Genomic DNA, 21,230 nt, shown 5'->3' on the forward strand with positions numbered 1-21,230 from the left:
TGGGATAGGGAGGGTGGGAGGGAGGGAGACGCAAGAGGGAAGAGATATGGGAACATATGCATATGTATAACTGATTCACTTTGTTGTGAAGGAGAAACTAACACACTATCGTAAAACAGTTATACTCCAATAAAGATGTTAAAAAAAAAAAAGAAAGCTTCTTAGGTGATTGGAAGGGTGCTCATCCTGCTGCACACCCTACCTGGAGAACCACGGCAAATAGGATCTGGGGGCCCGTGGGATTAGGGAGGGGATGCTCCCCTAGCACTACCCCACCTCCATGCAGGTCTACACAGAAAATCCAAGCTGGGCGACTCCTTTTCTTTTAGAGCAAAACCCTAGCCATTTCCCTGCTATTATTTCACGGTCCTTACAGTTTGGAAATTCTTCCTAATGCCTAATTTAAACCCTCCCTTCTGTTATTGGAGGCTAGGACTCTAAACCATTCTTTAGTAGAAACAGTGAACTAGTGATAACTGTGCCTTATAAAAGATCACAATATCTGCTTGAAGATTATTGTTCTTATTAGTCATGATCTGGTCAACGTCTTCACTGGGAAGAGGTTTCCTTTCACATAAATCATTCCCTAACCCTACAGGAAAATCCTGGATTATTCTTGCAATCACTGCTTCCTTTTTGACTTTTTTTCAGAGTGGCTACTTTTCAACAACTCTAAGTTTCCCTAAAATGTGTCCTTTTCGTAAACACCAGGCTCTTATTGGAGAAGAGGGCTCAGGATTTATTTGTTAAATGCCTTGTGTGCACTCAGTGAGAGATTGTGCAAAACCCTCTCTTACAGCCTCCCAACTGAGAAATATAGGGAAGCCATTCTGTCAGGCACCAGAGCTCTTGTGATTCAACTGGAAATCTCCAAATTAGCTCGCAGGGTCACTCTGCAGTCTCCAATCAAGCCCAGCCTTATTTTGAATGTCATCTATCATTTTATCAATGCTACACACGCTGAATGACAAAGGCTCACCCTCATTCTCTTCAGAGGCACTTTCCAGGTCAAAATAATATGTGAAGTGATCTGCTTAATGCAATTTCCTATCAACAGCCTGGTGTCTCAATGCATTAACACTACGAGGCTTATTCTCATGACCCAGAACAGAAAGTAGCCTGACTAGGAATATACCCACATTCCATGGTGCAAATCTCCCAGGATGAGGACTGATAACAGGGCAAAAGCAAGTGCACACAAACACCTGTCTTCCTGGGCCAACACATCAGAGGGGTTTCCACAATAGCAAGAGATTCCATCCATAAATCATGGCTGGTTGTGCCTTGGGAAAGTGAAGCATGCAGTCCCACCACGAGCTCAGGCACCAAAAGCAGAATTAGCCAGAGGTTATGGGTTAGCAGGTTGGGGTAGCTCCATGTTTTACTGATACAGTAATTCCCCTCCATACGAATGAGTTCCGTTCCGAGAGTGCGTTTGTAAGTCCAATTTGTTCGTAAGTCCAACAAACTTAGCCTAGGAACCCAACTACCACAATCATCTCTATACCGCTGATTTTACGCATGCTTCCGGACATCTGGGCTTGAAATAAAGATACTGTACTACTGTACTCTATACAGTACTGTACAGGACACAAAAGCACAACCACTTATAGAGGATGCACGCACGTGACAATGTACACCAGACACGTGAACTAACTTACATGACTGGACATGCGAATGCACATTTGCAGCTTTGAAGGTTCGCAACTTGAAGGCTTGTATGTAGGGGACTTACTGTATTCAGTTAGCTTATGAAGCTGAAGCAGAGCTACATAAAGACTAAGGAGGTACAGGCTTCTGCTGGAGAAATGGGGGCACCTCATCCCTTCGTGGTGTCCATCTCCATCACCAAGGCCTGGGAGGTCTCTGCTCACACACACACAGTATCACAGTTTCAAAGTGGCCTGAGCCGATTTAGCCATTCAAGACTGTTGGGCTCTTTGGGGAAACACCGGGGAGCTCTGATGATCAGAGGTGAGTAGGAACTATGTCCCCTGCCCAGTGGTATGTTACAAGGGAGGCGAGTCTCAGATTGAATTCTACCACACGGACAAAGTCATCAGCAAGCTGGCTAAACAGCTGTACAAGCTGTTCCTGGAAGCCCAGTCCCTGCTCTCCATCCTTTCAGACGTTCCAATGAGCACCTCACATAAATTTCACTCTGAAGTAAATGCAGCAATACCCCAGCAGCAGGATCTGCTAACCTTCACGTGAAATCAGCACACTAAAGCTGCCATTCATTGGAGACATCCAATGGATTCAATTCAATGGATTCCCGACCCAAGGCATCGTTCCCAAATTCCAAGCCTGCTGGGCTCCCCAGATTCTTATGCCCCGGTCATTCAAGGGGGCTGCTCATCATTCTGGCCAAAAAGACATGTGCACACCACCCATTTCACTAGGGAAGCTTACTTCTGGCACTCCTTACATTTGTTGGTGAGCCCCTGTGGTAGGTTTAGGAAGCTTTGACATTCTTACCCTGGAAGCCTCGGCTGTACGGACTCTTCATTGAGTCAGGAGTCAACTAACTGCCTTTTGGTGGTGGATTAAAATTTAGTAACAAACATAAATATCAAGCTGTCTACGTGAAAGTATTTAAAGTGAAATTATAAGTAATAAAATAAGTACAATGAAGACAGTATAATATATGCACTTGAGTCAGAGACTCAAGGTCCAACGTTCCAATGTCCCCGGCTCATCTGTAAAAACAGGAATAGACCTCCCACCCATTAGGATGGCCACTATCCAAAAAACAAAACAAGCGTTGGCAAGAATGCGGAGAAATCGCAGCCCTTGTGCGCTGGTGATGGGATATAAAATGGTGCAGCTGCTGGGGAAGACAATATGACGGTTCTTCAAAAAAATCACACACAGAATTGATGTGACCCAGCAATTCCACTTCTGGGTATATCCCCAAAAGAGTTGAAAGCAGGGTCTCAAACAGATATTTGTACCCCATGTTCATAGCAGCATAATTCACAACAGGAAAAGAACTGAAGCAACCCAAGCGCCTATAGACAAATGAATGGATTAAAAAGAAAAAGGAGTATGTGTATACAATGGAAATATTTCGCAGCCTTCAAAAGAAAGGAAATTCTGACCCAGGCTACAACATGGATGAACCTTGGGGCCACTATCCTAAGTGAAATAAGACAGATACACAAAAGGACAAATACTGTATGATTCCATTTACATGAGTTACCTAGAATCATCAGATTTGTAGAAAGTACTATAGAATGGTGGTTGCCAGGGGCTGGCAGTGGAGGGGAGGGATGGGAAGTTGTTATTTAATGGGAATAGCGTTTCAGTTTTGCAAATGAAAAGAGTTCTGGAGACGGATGGTGGTGATGGTCACACAACAACGTAAATGTACTTAATGCTGCTGAACCGTACACTTAAAAATAGTTAGAATGATCAATTTCATATTATGTGCATTTTACCACAATTAAAAATAATTTTTAAAAGACAGTAATGAAAGCATCGATCTCATTAGAGTTGCTGAATTAAATCAGTTAGTGTTTGTGAAGCACCTAACACAACAACGCCTGGGTACATCCCCGTTGTCGTCACATTATGTGTGTTATAAACAGAGCTGACTTTCCCTTCCTTTAAGCCCATGTATTCTTGACGCGAAGTGGAGTGTGGCCTTATAAATTCTACTCTGCTGCTTAGAGTCAGGGCATCTGACCAGATGAAGGAAGGGCCAGGACCCCTAACATCACGGAGGGAACACTGAGTGTAGGGCTTCAACAACTCAGCGTGACCATCAGTGTTTATCTCACCGGCGCTGCCTCTTCCTCGCCCCTCTGCTGTACAGGATCTGTTTCTGCAGCACCCCCACCCCACTGCCTACCACCACCAAGCCAGAGTGGACGGCTGTACCGTAGCAGGTCTGTCCGTCTCCCCGGAAGCCGATGGAGCACTCGCAGGTGAACTGGGTCCCGGGGCCGGGGCGACAGGCTGCATTGGTGTCACACCCGTGGGTGCCGATGTAGCAAGGATTCTGAAGGGCATCAGGGGAGCCGTCTGTGAAGGCAGAGACATTGAAACCCAGTGAGGATTCAGAAACTCTTATTCCTCCAGAAACTCCAGAAAGTAAGGCAGGACCGATGACCAGGAAACCCGCCGACTCCTGAGTCACCTGGGGGTCACCTGAGGCGGGGTCAGCAAACTACATCCCTTTGGACATTTGTCTGTTTTTGTAAATAAAGTTTTACTGGAAACCAGCCACACCCATTCACTTGCATATGGTCCTTGGCTGCTTTTGTGCTACAGTCACAGAACTGAGAGAGACTGCACGGCTGGCAAAGCCTGAACTATTTATTGATACTGTCTGGCCTTCTAAGAAAAAATATGCCAACCCCTGATGCCTGGAGCTACAACTGTCAAAGGAAGGGGACAGACACCTGCCCTCCTTCTGCTTTATGGAGCTGAGGACGAACCCGATTAGCTGGAGAAGTGACCTGGGTACAGAGGGAGAATCAAAAATAACTGAAAAAGAGAAAGACCTTCACACCTAGACCCCAAATATACAGAACCCCTAGGGCTGAAAGATTTGGATGACGTGAGACCAGGGCTGTCCCTGGGCTGTCCCACTAGCTGCAGCTCCTTCCACGCAGCCAGAAGCACCCACAGACTAGACCCCCCAATCTCGCCATGTGCCGTCCCCAGGCAGAAAGCTCATTGTAGGCTCCGTGCCTGACTTTTAGCAGGTTTGATTTGGATTTCCCCAGGCCCTGAGCACACAGTGAGCATCAGAGTGTTTTAAATGCCTGGCCATCAAGAGGCACATGAAAAGCTGCTCAACATCGCTAATTATTAGAGAAATGCAAATCAAAACTACAATGAGGTATCACCTCACACCAGTCAGAATGGCCATCAGTAAGTCTACAAATAACAAATGCTGGAGAGGGTGTGGAGAAAAGGGAACCCTCTGACACTGCTGGTGGGAAGGTAAATTGATACAACCACTATGCAGAACAGTATGGAGGTTCCTCAAAAAACTAAAATTAGAACTACCATACGACCCAGCAATCCTACTTCTGAGCATATATCCAGACAATTCAAAAAGATACATGCACCCCTAGCAGCACTATTGACAATGGCCAAGACATGGAAACAACCTATGACACGGAAACAACAACAAATGAACTTATCTGGGAAACAGAAATAGACTCACAAACATAGAGAACAGACTTGTGGCTGCCAAGGGTGTGGGGGAAGGACAGGGATGGATTGGGAGTTTGGGGTTAGAAGATGCAAACTGTTATATATAGAATGGATAAAGAACAAGGTCCTGTTGTATAGCACAGGGAACTATAGTCAATATCCTGCAATAAATCATAATGGAAAAGAATAAAATAAAAATAAATGTCCGGCCATAGGCAACTGCAGCCCTTGGATGGTCTACTCTTTAAGGTAACTCAAGGATTATCATTCTTCTCTACCCCAAAAGGAATAATGAGGAGGCCTTAGGTTAGCAGAACAGAGACGGGTAGGTTTTCTAAGAATCATAAATGACAAGATGTTTATTTCTGTCGGGAGCTATTTCAGCATAACTTTCTTCTTCTTACTGAGAGTAAGAGACGAAAAACAACACATCAAAAGCACCGAGAGAACCGTGAAGGCAGACACACACACACAACGCCCAGTCTGAGCTGCCACCTCTTACCCCTCACAGGACCAACAGAGTTGCTCAGAGCATAGCGCAAGATCCTCTCCTCCTGGTTGTACAGGACAAACACGCTGTCCACCGAGAGCTGCTGGGTGCTGGGCAGGGCTGGCCGGGAGTCATCGTGGACGCACTCCTGGAAGGTGATGGTCTGGCGCCACTGGTAAGTGTGGACGTGAGAAGGGGCAGTGCCATCCCGCTCGGGTTCCGTCACTGTGTACTCCCGGGTGGAGGATGATGTGATCACTGGATGCGGGAGGGAAGCAGGGAGACCAGGCAGGGACACAAAGGAGAGATCTTGAGGATACAAGAGGCTTAGTCAAGGGCTCTAAAACCATCAGCAGTATTCTCTGCCTATACTGCTACCAGATGAGAGATCGGATGGAACAGGATAAATAAAACTATTTATTTCAGCATTGGGACTCATTTTGCCACCTCGATTTCCCATACTATTATTGATGTTAATTGCATTAGGAATAGTTACTGCTTTTTCTCATCAAGTGCTTCTCTGTAAGTTCCTACGTCACCCAGAACCAACCCAGAGTTTAAGGTCTGATGGAAAGAGCACGTGCTTGGAGGGATAGACACCTGAATTCACACCTTGCCCCTTTGCTCACAAGGTGTGTGATCACAGACCAGTAACTAACTTCTTTACCTTCTGTTTCCTTTCCGACATGGGTTGGGGAGAGGATGAGATAATGTACGTAAAATTTCTGGAATCAAGCAGGTTCATACTCTTATTAAGACACACTACCATTTATGGAGCATTTACCACGCGACTAGCAGAGTGCTAACTGCTTTTTATGGGTTATCTCACTTAGGATTCAATAAATAGAGGCTGCTATAAATAACCTTAGATTAAACGGTTCTCTGATATGTAAAAATGAGACACTAATAGATTTCAGCAGCCAATGTCTATAAATTACTAAAGAGCTGTGAGCAAATCTCAATAGAGAAGGGAAACAGTCTTCCTCACTTAGAAGACAGCTTGCTTTTCTCCCATACAATGAAAATCTCAACTTCCTATTTTAAAAAAAAGTATAAAAGACTCTTTATATCTGTGTGCTCTGCTGTAGTTCATGATCAAAGCCAGAGAATACATAAAAGATTAGTGTAAGCTGCCTCCTGTCCAGCTCCCACGTGCTGGGCTGCCAGAAACACCATCTGGTCGTAGCCTGACTTGCAGACCGGGGTGCTGCGGCTCCTTGCACCTCCTACTCACCCACTCGTTTCCCCCAGGAGAGCCGGAGCAAGCCACAGAGCCATGGTAATTGGTACAACCTTTCTGGATGGCCATTTAATAAGAGCCTTTTGCCTCGGCACTTCTATTTCTAGGAATTCGGTCAGAAAAGAATCAGAAATGTGGTCAAGATTTATGATGAAGATGATTATTTCAACTCATTATGAGAAGGAAAAATTGGAAATAACCTAAGCTTTAGAAAAGAGAATGGTTTACATTGATAGCTCATTAAAAAGTGTTTGCAAAGCCTATTTAAATGAAACTATCAATTATTCATAATTTGATGCTAACTGGAAAAGTGAAGATACAATAATGTGGTATGACTGAAATTATGTAAATAGAAACTATATACTTGACTGTAGAGTATACAGTAGTATTGCATCAATGTTAAATTTCCTGATTTTGATGAGTGTACTAGGACCGTGTGAGAGGATGCTCTTGTCCTTAGGAAGAACACGTGAAATATTTAGGGAATGAAGGATCATGGTGCCTACAACTTACTCTCCAAAAAAACCCCATATATATATGTATGTATGTGAGAGAGAATGATAAAGTAAATGTAGCAAAATGTTAACAACTGGTGAGGCTGGGTAAATGATATGTGGAAACTGCTATTTTCAACTTTTCTGTAAATTTGAAATTTAAAAAGTACATACAGATGTATACTATAATAAAATTATATTATTTTGAAATTATATAATATGATGAGATTTTATGTTGGGATATTACTTGTGTTGGTATATATACATGTTGGGATATTTTTTATATGGAAGGAAAAGGCTGAAAGGAAATACACTTAATCTAATAATAATTGTGTCCTGGTTTTACATCTGTAAGTTATGCTTATTTTCTTTTCTGCCCTAAATTCCCTCCAATGAGCGTGCACGATATTAGAGAAAAGGTGATTTGTATAAGGTACTCCCTGCACTTCCCTCTCCGAAGGCCAGGAGATAGCATGAGCTCAGGGCTGGAGCCTGTAGGTGGCGCTGCCCCGGGACGCGGCGCTGCCCCGGGACGCGGCGCTGCCCCGGGACGCGGCGCTGCCCCGGGACGCGGCGCTGCCCCCGGACGCGGCGCTGCCCCGGGACGCGGCGCTGCCCCGGGACGCGGCGCTGCGGCTCACCCTGGTGGGAGTAGTGGTAGAGCTCCGTGTAGGGCTCGATGTACACCGAGGAGCCGAAGGTGATCTGCGGCACTCGGCCCTCCAGCTCCGTGTCGATGGTCAGGTGTCCGTGCTCATCAATACCGCTGAATTGCTGCTTAATGAACAACTTGTCCGGGTGCCCCACAAAGGTCACCTCAGCCTGGCGGGTGAATTCGCCCCCTGCAAAGCAAGGTCAGTCTGTCACGTTGCTGTCAAGGAAGCCACCCTCATGCCCACCCTGGGCTCACTGTGGGGACAGGTTCACACCTCCTCTGCAGATGCTTTAGTTTGGTTAGTAGAAATGGGGCTGTTGACACCAAGGACAGAGCTGGGACATCCATATGGCCCAACTGAGTCACGCGCAAGAAACAGAAGCTGCTTGCCAGCTGCAAACCAGCATCTGAGATGGGTGGGCTCATGGCTTGTGCTGGAAAAAGCAGGGGATAGGAGTTGGACTCCCAGCTGTGCTGGGTACTGGTTGGGTGAGTTTGAACAAGTTACTTAACCTCACGGAGCCTCCATTTCCTGATGATAAAAAAGGGATACAATCTGTCTTGTGGAAATTAGATAAGTACGTTAAAACGTCCTCTGACAAACATCAAGCGCTCCAGGACGTCGGCTGTGGGAATGAATACTGTAACGGCTAAGCCCTGGTCAGGATGGGCCAGTTGTTCAGGGCAAACTATCACCAGGCCCAGAAACCATCCTAGGAGCACATACTAAGGTGCTGGCTCAGGACCTCCCCTTGGTCTGGGCAGGGAAGCAGCCCCCGACAAGCAGGAAAAAATACCACCCCCTTCTTCCAGCTTCCTCCCTTTGCCACCTTTGCAGACTCCCGCTAGCACGGCTGGCAGCTATTTCATATGTGAAAAGTATATGAAATTTACATTTCAGTGCCCGTGAATAATTTCATTCCAACACAGACATGATCATTCATTTGCACATTATCTTTGGTGCTTTCGCTCGACGACGACAAAGTTGAAGACGGTGAGTCCCCTACATACGGATGAGTTCTGTTCCGAGAGCGCATGCATAAGTCCAATATGTTCGTAAGTCCAACAAAGTTAGCCTAGGTACCCAACTAACACAATCGGCTATCTAGGACTGTACTGTAATAGGTTTACAATACTTTTCACACAAATAATACATAAAAAACAAACACGAAAATAAAGAAAACATTTTTAATCTTATAGTACAGTACTTTGAAAAGTACAGTAGTACCAGCTACATCACCGCTGCTTTTACACTTGCTTCCAGACATCCTGGGCTTGAAATGAAGATACTGTACTACCGTACTCTATACAGTACTGTACAGTGAAGTACACAAAAGCACAACCACTTGTAGAGGATGCACTCACGTGACAACGTATGCCAGACATGTGAACTAACTTACGTGATTGGACATGCAAACGTAAGTTCGCATCTTTGAAAGTTCGCAACCTGAAGGTTCATAGGTAGGGGACTTACTGTAGCTGCAACAGAGCCCGAATAGCCTAAAACATTTAGGCAAAGCTTAAAATATTTGCTAACTGGCCCTTTGCAGAAAAAGTTGGACAACTCCTGCTTTATAGCCCCCAGGTCCCAGGCAGATATCCAGCTGATAACACAGGGGCAGTTAAGAAGGACCATTGTAGTAACAAAGATTTGCTGTTGTAGGGAATTTGTAAAGACTCCCTCAGCCTCCCTGAAGTTGATGTAAGTTACAAAGGACCATCCATTTAAGTCAACCCATATTCAAGGCAACACCAATATGAAATGCTGTGCAGCCAAGGAGTAGGATCTGTGGATCTGGCCGCAAAGCTCAACTATGTCGGAGAAGAGCATGTGTTTGCAAGAGAGCCTGAATGTCGTTATGGTATTTAGGGTACACATGCCTGTGGGAAAGGGAGAAAAAACATTGGGCCATAAATAAGGTATCTTATACCCTTTTCAAATGTATATCCTCTCGTTTCTTAAAACGTCCACATTTCATGAAGTTAGGTATTTATCCTCTGTAACTTTGGGAGGGGTGTCTATGCAAAGCCTACAGACCCTGCTCTCAGCAGTGTTTTCATGATAAAGCCATGGCTGAAGCTCCAGTGAGGCTAGGGGTGTTGGAGAAGGCAGGTCTAGGTAGTCAGAGGCAGCGGCTATGTACCTGTGCCCCAGAACAGCAGGCTCCAGGTCCTGGGAGCGGCCAGAGATGAAGGATGCAGGCTCCTCCACCCAAGAAGTTAAAGGAAAGGGCCTCCAGCACAGGGGGGCCAGCCTCAGCACAGCATGAGAGAGGCCACCACTGCTCCAGGGAAGCACCTCCTCCGCTCCCACCCACCGACAATCTGCCCACATGTCCCCTAAAGACTGAACTTTCCCCAACGGGACACGGTCTCTAAGCAGCTCCAAGGAAACTCAGCTTTCCTAAGACTCATGAGGATTATGTTTATCAGGCTGACTTTACCAGCTAGAAATGACAGGTTCCTTTTCTCCAAGCAGATACTGAGGAAATGTCAAATATCAGTTTCAGATTAGTTGGGAATTTGGAGGCAGGCTGGATAAATAGAAGGAGCCCCATACTTTGGGTTGTGAGGATATAGGAGCAAACATCATTTGCTCTGCCTAAATCTAAATCTCCACCCTGAAATCGCTCCCCGATCAAAATGCAATTCTAGACAGTCTTAGTTAATGTATATTAATTGAAAAACTTCTTGATAATTTTACCTCAACACCTTATTTCCAGAGCCACAAAATGCTTATCGGTAAGTTACTTGCAGACGTGGAGTTCCCTTTCCATTCACCCCAGCCCATTAATTTTAAGGTCTGACGTCAGTTACCTGTGATGCTAAACCCATTCTTGAATCCGTCTTGCTCCACGGCAAACATCCATCCAATGATGCCTCCAATAGGAGCCAGAGGAAGCAGAGAGTACCCGATGGTCTCAGGAATGGTGCTGACAGCTGTGTAGGAGCGCCCATGGTTCATTACCACGTAAGAGTGGAGGTCGGTGTTCTCAAAGACAATGGGAACTTGGCTGTTCCCCACAAAGACCTTCCCTTTCACCTTGCCGTTAACTCTCTGGGGGGTACCTGAGTGAGAAACAAAGAAAGCAGCCAGCCCTTCAGAATAGAATAGTATGTCTAGTAGGATCCGTACCTATAAAAGCAAAGAGCCAAACAGTGCTGGGGTAAAGGGCTTTGGGGTAAGTGAAAGCAGCTGTTCTTCCCCAAAAGGCAGTTCCTATGGCTGTGTCTATGAGCCTTACAAATTCCAATTTCTTCCTCTCTTCCACGCTGATGGATAATGGACAGCAGAAAAGTGAGACCCATTGTTTGATGGAGGAACGTCTGAGGCAAATAAAACGATCTCATAGACAGTATCATGGGTGGTCTAGAACTAGGTGACATAAATGTCTCACTTTTGAGAGTATCAGGGACAGAATTAGTCATTTCACTGGGACAGCAGGGCCTCCGGCTCAAACATAGGACTGCCAGTCTGAGTCCTGGACCTTCACTCAAGCCAAGCCAGACAGAAGTGGCCACAGCGCATATCGCAGGCCACACAAATGCGCCCTCTGACCCAGAACCAGCTTGTGGGCTGGGGTGTGTGTGTTGTTGATCGTTCCATTTAGCCAGCTGGCAAAGATGTGAAACTTACTAAGGCATATTTAAAAGCGTTCTTCATAAATTGCTAAATAGTATATGTATAGGACACCATTTTTGAAAATCACATTAATGATAAATGTTAGCATACACTTAGGGGCAAATATCTGAAGAGATGTACACAAAACTGCTACCAGTGGCTAACTCAGGGCGATATGGTGAACTTTCATTTTCTATACTATATATCTCTATAATGTTCAAATATTTATAATTTGCATATATTTATTATTGTTTAATCAGGAAAAGATAAGCTCTCAAGAAATTAAGTTGTTCTTGTATTTGAATAAGAAAATTGAAGGTTACCCAGCAATTCCAAATCCTAGGTATATACCAAGAGAACAAAAAACATATGTCCACACAAAAATTTGTACACGAATGTTCTTAGCAGCATTATTCACGATAGCCAAAATGGGAAAGCACCCAAATGTCCATCAATTGATGAATGGATTAAAAGAATGTGGTATATCCATGAAATGGATATTATTTCACTAGAAAAAAGGGATGAGGTACCTGATACATGCTAAAACATGGATGCACCTTGAAAACATCATGCTAAGTGAAAGAAGCCAAACACAAAGGCCCCATGTTGTAAGATTCCATTTATATGAAATATCCCGAACAGGAAAACCCGTGTTGACAGACAGTAGATTAGTTGTTGACAGAGACTGGGGATGAGGATAAATTGAGGGTGATGCTAAGAGATCCAGGGTTTCCTTCTGGAGTGATGGAAATGCTCTAAAATTAGAGGTAATAGTTGCACAACTTAGTTAATATACTAAAAAGAACCAAATGGTATACTTTAAGTGAGTGTGTTACTTACATCTTCAAAAAAAAACAAAAACTGAAGGAAGAAGTAAATAAGTCACCTTGGACTGTTCAGGTTTAATGCAGAAATTCTATCACTTACTGATTGTGCATGTCGTGTTTCTCTTCCTAGATTATAAATGTCTAGAGACAAGATTTTCACACCCAACTCCCTGGCTCCGTCTTAGCAGAGGTTTCTGTGCACAGTAAGTTGTCAGTAAAGTTTGTAGAATAAACTGAGACAAACGAGCCCTCATCTGAGAATGGTCACCAGTGTTCTGAAGACTTTCTGCTGTGTTCAATATGCCTTAGCTGCTAAACAGGGTCACTGAGGGACTTCCCTAGCGGTCCAGAAGTTAAGACTCCACGCTCCCACTGCAGCGGGCATGGGTTCCATCCCTGGCCGGGGAACTAAGACCCTGCATGCCACGCGGTGCGGCCCCCAAAAATAAAATAAAATAAAATAAAATAAAATAAAAAACAGGTTCACTGACAAGCCAAGGCAGACTCGACACAGAGTATTTCTGCAAATAAACTATGTCATTACACTGGAGGATGCTGTGAAGTTAGAAGACTAATATCAAAAAATGCCTCCCCCAAACAATTACAGAAACAAGCAGGAAAGCCAGGGGAAGGAAACCAAATTTCTTCCACCAAACTTGGAGCTAGAAAACTATTTCAAAAGTAGCAAGACTCCAAAAAATATTTAAACCACAAAACTATGACGGGGCATGTACAGAAGGTCAAAAAATGTAGCCGAGCAATCTGTCACATCTGAGCTTCCTGCCAAATGTAACCTATCAGCATTTCCAGTCTGATATTTGGCACAGAAAGAGCTAATGAGATTGCTCTTTGAGAAGGAAGGTTCACTGTAGATTTTGGAAGCTGCTCCCGGGGTGAGAGAAATATAAAAGCCAAGCCTAAAACAAAGCAGCAAAGGTATACCATCCCTGGGGCGGTGAGCTTTGGAAGAAAACAGACAACACATTTATAAACGTTAAAGACATCCCCCCAAATTAATATGCAACGTATACAAAATTTTCTTTCGTTGCTGCAGATAGTATTTAACTATCTAACTGTGACCTAGGAGGGAACTTTTTTATTTTAGCAAATTAAAATAACTGATTTAACTTTAGCTATGGCAGGGGATCTGAAAAACAGAAAAGCATTCCTCCAACTGAGTTTTATTTAGTTGTATTGTGTGAAGCAGCTGAGGTTCCTCATTAAACACACGAGGAAAATGACAGGTGACAAGTGAGGTGACTTGCCATCTGAAGGAACAAATGTTCAGTATGGTCGGTTTTGGTTCTGTTTTAATTCTGGTTTATGGCCTCAGGTTCCCATAGGTCTCCCTCTCTAAGTAAACTCTGATCCGGACCCTCTAGACTTTTGCAGAGAAGATTCTTCTGACCATCTGAGAATGTCAAGACTGGTTGGTCCTTTTCCGGGGGCAGAGCTCAGAACTGATGCCAGCCCGCTGACGCCAGCTGAGTCCGTTTTGGAGTGGGCCCACAATGGGTCTGGGCTCCAGACTTAGCTGTGATGCACCCCTTACGCTCTTCCATCCCCATGTTGGGATTCCAGGGGCATGAGGACAGGTCTTTACCCGCTACATACTTTGGTTTCCACCAGCCCACTGTGGCCTTGCTGGAGTTGAATCACCATTAGGATGGTCTGAGTGATGCCAAAAGAAAAGGTTTGAAAGAAACGGAGGAAAATGGGGGGCACTGACAATCCGTGGTCCAGGCTGCATAATTTCAACACTTCCGCCTTTGTCTCACGCTAGGGACAGTTGTGAAGATGGGCTCCCTAATGGCCGTCATTTCAGAGATGGAGAAACAGCACAGGAAAGAAAGAGACCTTCCCTTATTAGAAAAAAAGGACACTCCCCAGGACCACACCCCCAGTAGAAAAATAAGGGCAAGAACGGGGAATGAGAGATTAACTATCATTGCCCGACTGAAAATACCACCCCCGTTTAGAGATCTGGGTAAAGGAAAGATTTCAAAACAAGCACCAAAACAAAAACTCCACTCCTCCCCCTTTCTCCCCCTTCAAACGGAACAGACAGAAGCAAAGTACCTTCTGCAACACATTGCCGGCCGTTCCCCATGTAGCCGGAAACACAGCTGCAACAGAAGCCGGTGGCAAAGTCCCTGCACTCGGCGTGCACGGAGCACTGGTGTCTGTTGTTGGCACACGTCTGGCGGGAATCTGTGTTGTAGCTGAAAACTGCTTGGAGAGAACACAGCACACCTGTAAGCGCTTCACAGGGCTCTGGACCAGGAGGCTTTCTGACCCTACGCCCTCAGCTGTGCAAGACTTGACATCTGCTCAGGCAATTCAGACCCAGGGCTCTCTACCTGTAGCCACTTAAATAGTACAGTGGTTCCAGTATTCAAACCACCAAAGCAAATGGGTCTAAAGGGAGTTTGAGAAATCACAAGGGTGAATTCTTTAAAAATGCTATAATCCAACGTCCTCAGTATCACGGAATCAATATTAGGTGACTACCACCCACTGTCAATCTTAATATGGCATCCATCTAATGTCGTCAGAGCCGCTGCACATTTTGGGCAGGAGGGACCTTAAAATTTTTTTAAATTATCTTTTATTTTGGTAAAATATCTATAACATAAAGTGCCATTTTAACAAGCTTAAAGTATTTTTTAAATATTTTGACCCTTTCTTCTCACCAGGGGATAAATCCGAGGCTCTTGAGTCAAAAGCTAGTTAGAAATAATTCCTCAGTCATACCTGGTCTAAAAGCCTTTGACCCAAGAAACAAGAAGAATTTCTCCCTATTTTAAATGTCTTCCTCCCAGGTTCATTTTATTGGATGATGAGCTACCTCATTAAACTCAAAAATCCAGAGCAAATTAATTTGGGATGAAGTTCCAAAATACAAAAGGGGATGAACTTTTAGAGGGGATAATGACCCACTTTATAAATGACTGTTATGAGTGAAGAGAAAAGTAAAGTTTAACTCCAGGTAGATTCCATGAGTCCTACATACCCAGAAGGGAATTTCCTGTATGTATAAAGATGGCGTTTGGAGCTGAAAATACTTGGGCCCTGAGCTGAACGCATGTGATGCTACTGATTGCTTAAGCCCAGCTCCCAGTGGGTCTGTTACGGTCGAGGTATCTGTGGGTGACTCTTCAAATCACACCAGGAATGCACTGCTGGCTACAGAAGTCTGACCTTTCTAATAAAAACAGTGAAATAACTGGGATCGAGGGCAGAAAAACATCTCTTTTAAACACAGTTGGGGTTCAAATCTAGACTTTTCTTTTTACTAGTACCAAGGAATATACTACCATAAGTTGCTGGGGCTAGCTATGCTCTCATTTAAGTGATGGCTTCACAAATGAGAATTTCAGAGACACCTATGTGGGGTGAAAGCAGGATGAGACTCAAAACTCACCCGGAAGGTAAACATATGTGCCGGTAAACATATGCAATCCATCTTGGGGCGACCACTCTGAGACCCAGCTATAAGAGCAGAGTGCAACGTGCTAGGTGTCAGCATTACCCCAGGAAATCCAGGGTGCTATGTGTATAAAGGGAGCCCTGAGACATGAACCACGTCCTCATCATGTCACTAAGGGCAGCTTCTCCGTTTCTGTGTCTCAGAGGTAAGTAAGCACACTACCCCGGCCACCAGATCCTGTCTATGCTTTGGGATACTCAATAAGAACAAACATCCGACTATTGCTAAGAGACAAATCACAAGTAAGGAGAAATAAAAATGGGTGAATAATGTGGAATTGAGTAGATGTTTTGAGGGCCTTATGATAACTTCATAGTTGAAGCAGTTGTGTGTCATAGTAAACACCATTTAAAGGCTTGGACCGTCCCCTTGATAGGAATCTTAATGGATTATAGGTCAACCTGAAGGGCAAAAAAATAATGAACACAGTCCAGTTCAAATGTCTTTTATAAGACAAATCAAAGCATGCTGGGGTTCCAGTGGTTTTCCCTGAAAATGTAGCAAAACTCTGATATAATACGGTTGATTAGAAGATATTGTACTTTAAAACCATCCTCAAAAAGGGGATCTACTTATTTTGTAGTTTTAAATGTTCACAAACTAACTCCGAAACTGATAGGGCCCGGGAGGAAAAATAATCAACCATCCTCCTTCCAAAACCAAGAGGAAATAAATTTCAAAGATAAACCGTGTCAATAGCCAAAGGAACTTCTAAAATGTTTTTTCAGGTGGGTGAATATACTGCTGATCTCAGAAGTCACAAATAAGGAAGGAAATCTGACTATCAAAATAATTCTAAAGCACTTTTCTCTTTAAAACAGAAAAAAAGAGAAAGAATAATAGAAGACTTGAAAGAAGACATGTTCTACAGTCTCCATAACCCCAGCCCTAATGGCCAGATCCCTTGGAGTCTCTGAAGCCTTCGGGCCCATCGACCGATGCTCTGCAGCTGTGAGTTCCACCCCTCCTTCCCCAGGCGCTCATCCTTACAAACCACCAAATAATGCACACAGCTGACACCCCGCCAGCAATGTTCCCCTGTCTGGAAACCCAAGTATCCAAGAAGGTACCACCTGCAACATAAATGGCCTTACCAACTCCTGTTTCCTCAACTTCATCCACATCTATGACCTGTGGTTGCTGCTGGGGAAACCTCTCCACTGGCAGCTGGAAAGATCTGGTCCTCTCCGTGGGAGGTCCGGGGGGTCTCTCAGTAGCCAGGCGGCGGGGGGAGAGGTCACTGGGCATGTTGTATGTGCCAGTGTCTCCCCTTCTCCGGGCCTCATAGGGGAAGGATGTGGTGCCCGTGTCCTCCAGGCTCAGAGGTGTCGCTGAGTCATAATCATCATCATACTCTGCTCCGTCGTCCAATCCCAGGTTCACGTCCGAGGGCACCACGCCACTGGCCGTGGCTGGACTCCCAATCTCAAACACCCAGACGCCCTGCTGCCCAGAGTTGCTGCTCCTAGGGGGAAGGACAGGCTTCTTGGAAATGGGCCAGCAACCCACAAACAGCCCCCAGCAACCAAGCGGAAGGAGCCCTGGGGACCCGTGTCAATCTGAGACCCAACGCCTGCTTCTGCCTGCAGCCTCGGTGGAGGATGAGAGAGCAGACGCAGTCCTGTCTGGTCATCACAGAGCTGAGACCGTCCAGGGGGATACGGTGAGGCTGTACCCAATGGGCGCAACCCTAGCAAAGGCTTAGTCTCGGCCATTCGAGAGGCACGCTTCAGGGACATTTTCAGGCCTTAAAATGCAATTTATAGGAATCACTGGTCATGTGCTTTACCATCTAAGCAACCTGGTGACCGGAGTCATCCATTTTCTCAGTTATCCTCTTTCCAGGGCATGGTGTGATATGATAAGAAATATGTATTTGGTCCTTGTCTCTGGTTCTGGCATAGAACCTCTAAAATCCCTGTAATCTCTGGAGTGATAAGAGCGTCTTTTTGTATGCCAATGAGATGGCTGGTGGCTGGGGACCCTGGGTAGCTTCAGGATATGGGGGCTGGTCACTAGGAAGAATAAGGCTTGATTACAGGGTTGGAATTTTCTTCCCCACGCCCTGACTTCCAGGGAGGGGGGTGAGGAGTGGGGTTGGAGAATAAGTTAATCACCAATGGCCAATGGTTTAATCAATCATGCCTATGTAATAAAAATTCCTAAGTGATGAGATTGACAGAGCTTTTGGGCTGGTGAACACATCAAGGGGCTAGGAGGGTGGTGAGCCCAAAGAGGACATGGAAGCCCCTCACCCACTCTTCCTCCCATACCCTGCCCTATGCATCTCTTCTATTTGGCTGTTCCTGAATGTATCCTTTATAATACACTGGTAATAGTAAGGAAAGTGCTTTCCTGAGTTCCGTGAGCCATTCTAGCGAATTATCGAACTTGAGCAGGGGTTCATGGAGACCCCCGATTTATAGCTGGTTGATCAGAAGTACAGGTGGCAACCTGGGACTTGCAAGGCATGTCTGAAGTGGGGGCAGTTTTGTGGGACTGAGCCCTTAACCTGTGAGGTATGTGCTGACTCCAAGCAGTTAGTGTCAGAACTGAATCGAATTATAGGACACCTAGCTGGTGTCTGAAGAGCTGGAGAATTGGTTGGGGGAAAAAACCCACAAATTTGGTGTCAGAAGAGTTATGAGTGAAAATAGTACAGAGTTGGTTTATTAGAAATCCCAACACTGTTAGCTGTGGAACCTTGGACAGGTCTCAGTTTACCTTTTTATGTTAAAAGGGTGTAGTGAAATACAAATGATATTGACAATCTAAAGGCATTTTATAGTTATAAAATACAATAGAATAACCCTAATCTCTACTTCTTGCACCACCATTTTTACTGTTCTTCTGTGTGTGATTGGAAGTGTTCCTATAAGAAATTATGTGAAATGACCAGCTCATACAATGGAAAGAAGGGACATACACTACCTGGTAGAGAATACTGAGCAAAAGATTGGGGTTGGACAGGGAATGAGGAATCAAGAAAGTCCTGCAGAAATCGGACGTCTAATCAATCTGTCTGCTTGGGACTCAAATAAAGGCAGTGATATGCAGGAGCTTGCTTGAACCAGCTTGTAAAAAATTAAATTATATAAACTTGCAATTAAATAATCTATATTAAAAGGAGAGGCAATCAAAAAGATACATAGGGCTTCCCTGGTGGCGCAGTGGTTGCGAGTCCACCTGCTGATGCAGGGGACACGGGTTCGTGCCCCGGTCCAGGAAGATCCCACATGCCGCGGAGCGGCTGGGCCCGTGAGCCATGGCCGCTGAGCCTGCGTGTCCGGGGACTGTGCTCCACAACGGGAGAGGCCACAACAGTGAGAGGCCTGCATACCGCAAAAAAAAAAAAAAGATACATATACCCCAGTGTTCACTGCAGCACTATTTACAATAGCCAGGACATGGAAGCAACCTAAATGTCCATCAACAGATGAATGGATAAAGAAGACGTGGTACATATATACAATGGAATATGACTCAGCCATAAAAAAGAACGAAATAATGCCATTTGCAGCGACATGGACGGACCGAGGGATTGTCATACTGAGTGAAGTTAAGTCAGAGAGAGACAAATATCATATGATATCGCTTATATGTGGAATTTAAAAAAAATAGTAATAAATAAACCTATTTGCAAAACAGAAATAGAGTCACAGAGGTAGAAAACAAACTTATGGTTACCAAGGGGGAAGGGCAGGGATAAATTGGGAGATTGGGATTGACATATACACACTACTATATATAAAACAGATAACTAATAAGAACCTACTATATAACACAGGGAACTCTACTCAATACTCTGTAATGACCTATATGGGAAAAGAATCTAAAAAGGAGTGGATATATATATGTATAATTGATTCACTTTGCTGTACACAGCAGAAACTAACACAACACTGTAAATCAACTGCAATAAAAATTTAAAAAAATAAAAGCAGAGGGAATAAATACTTGAAACTCATCCCATCTGTATTATGTTACTATTAGCTATGTTCTTCAAGTTATTTGAATCTACTGCACCTCTATGGTGAGAATACTATATAATGGTTCACCTTTTCTCAATCCCAGGTTGAGCGACATGATGTGAGCAGCTGGAAACTGGCCATGGTAGGAGTATTTACACCACAGAAATAGGCAAATGCTATAAATGAGGGCTTCCCCAACCCACCTAAAGCCAGTTGCTAAGCATTTACCAACACACCATTAAAGTGTATAGGAGTTTTAGACTCAATTGGCAATATGAAATTGGGAGGGGTTTTCTCAGCCTTGGGGTCATAGCAGAACATAGTTTTGAATAACTTGTATTTCTAATTTATACATATAGAAGAGATGGCAAAACTGTCTCAAATGAGAATGATATCTAAAAACTTGGATACCTGTTCATTCTAAGAGTATATTCCCTTGAGTTCATCAGAAAAACAAAGTACTCCATAATATAAAAATTATATACAAAATTTAAATCCATGGGAACATTTTTAGGTAATGTTCTATATTGCCCATTACATTATTCTTAATAAAACAGTAAAACGATAGTCTTATTAAGGGGAGAATCTACTGAAGAACAAAAAAAAGCATACTTGGCCAAGTTTCCAATTGATTCTCTGTCATTAGCAAATACATTATAAGCTCCGTCACTCTTCCATATTAATCCTACTAAACCCTGGCTGAAAGCAACCACTGCAGGAACTTGGTTCTCATCCTTCTTTGAGAACGTCGTATAGAACTGCAGACCATCTTCAGGATAAAGGAAAATGGCGTAGGTGCTGGAATCAGAGGAGGCCAGAACAGCCTGGAATGTGTTTCTCTGTGAAGATGAGTTAAAATTCAGTTACTCAGGAAAATATCTACAGATCTTAAAATGTGCTCTTCACCAGATCGTATCTAAAAACTAGAGATGGCAGTATTTACACCTTATTCTAAAGAAATACTTTTGTAGGACCAAGTATTCCAGGATAATTCCACTTAAATATCTCTAAAGCTATGTCAACATGAAATTTTCTAATTAATCAATGAATACTTTCTACATAACCGTGACCCTAAGGTTAATGAAAAACTATAGAGATGGCACCTCCAGGTAGTGGCCTAAATCTCATGCAACTTAGCAAATTCTTACCCACAGAATTTGTTTCCATGGCCATTAAACATATTCAACCACATTCATTATTTAGCTGATTGAGCCCAAGCACCGTGCAGTAAGAAAGAAAATGAGCTTTGAGAGAAAGCAAATCTGGATCCAA

The 21,230-nt window shown here is 44.1% G+C and overlaps 1 protein-coding gene across 1 annotated transcript in view; it reads right to left on the minus strand.

Annotated features, from left to right (window-relative positions):
- The window catches only part of NID1 (nidogen 1), a 94,834-nt gene that overhangs the window by 50,232 nt on the left and 23,372 nt on the right, over positions 1-21,230 (minus strand). The window contains exons 3-9 of the mRNA XM_028481407.2: positions 20,571-20,797; positions 17,082-17,452; positions 14,577-14,726; positions 10,866-11,117; positions 8,035-8,235; positions 5,672-5,917; positions 3,783-4,026 (exon numbers count right to left, since the gene is read on the minus strand). Of these exons, the coding sequence (XP_028337208.1) occupies positions 3,783-4,026; positions 5,672-5,917; positions 8,035-8,235; positions 10,866-11,117; positions 14,577-14,726; positions 17,082-17,452; positions 20,571-20,797 (1,691 nt within the window). The remainder of the gene's footprint in view (positions 1-3,782; positions 4,027-5,671; positions 5,918-8,034; positions 8,236-10,865; positions 11,118-14,576; positions 14,727-17,081; positions 17,453-20,570; positions 20,798-21,230) is intronic.

The sequence above is a fragment of the Physeter macrocephalus genome, chromosome 20, assembly GCF_002837175.3.
Source record: "Physeter macrocephalus isolate SW-GA chromosome 20, ASM283717v5, whole genome shotgun sequence".
Taxonomy (NCBI): Eukaryota; Metazoa; Chordata; class Mammalia; order Artiodactyla; family Physeteridae; genus Physeter; species Physeter macrocephalus.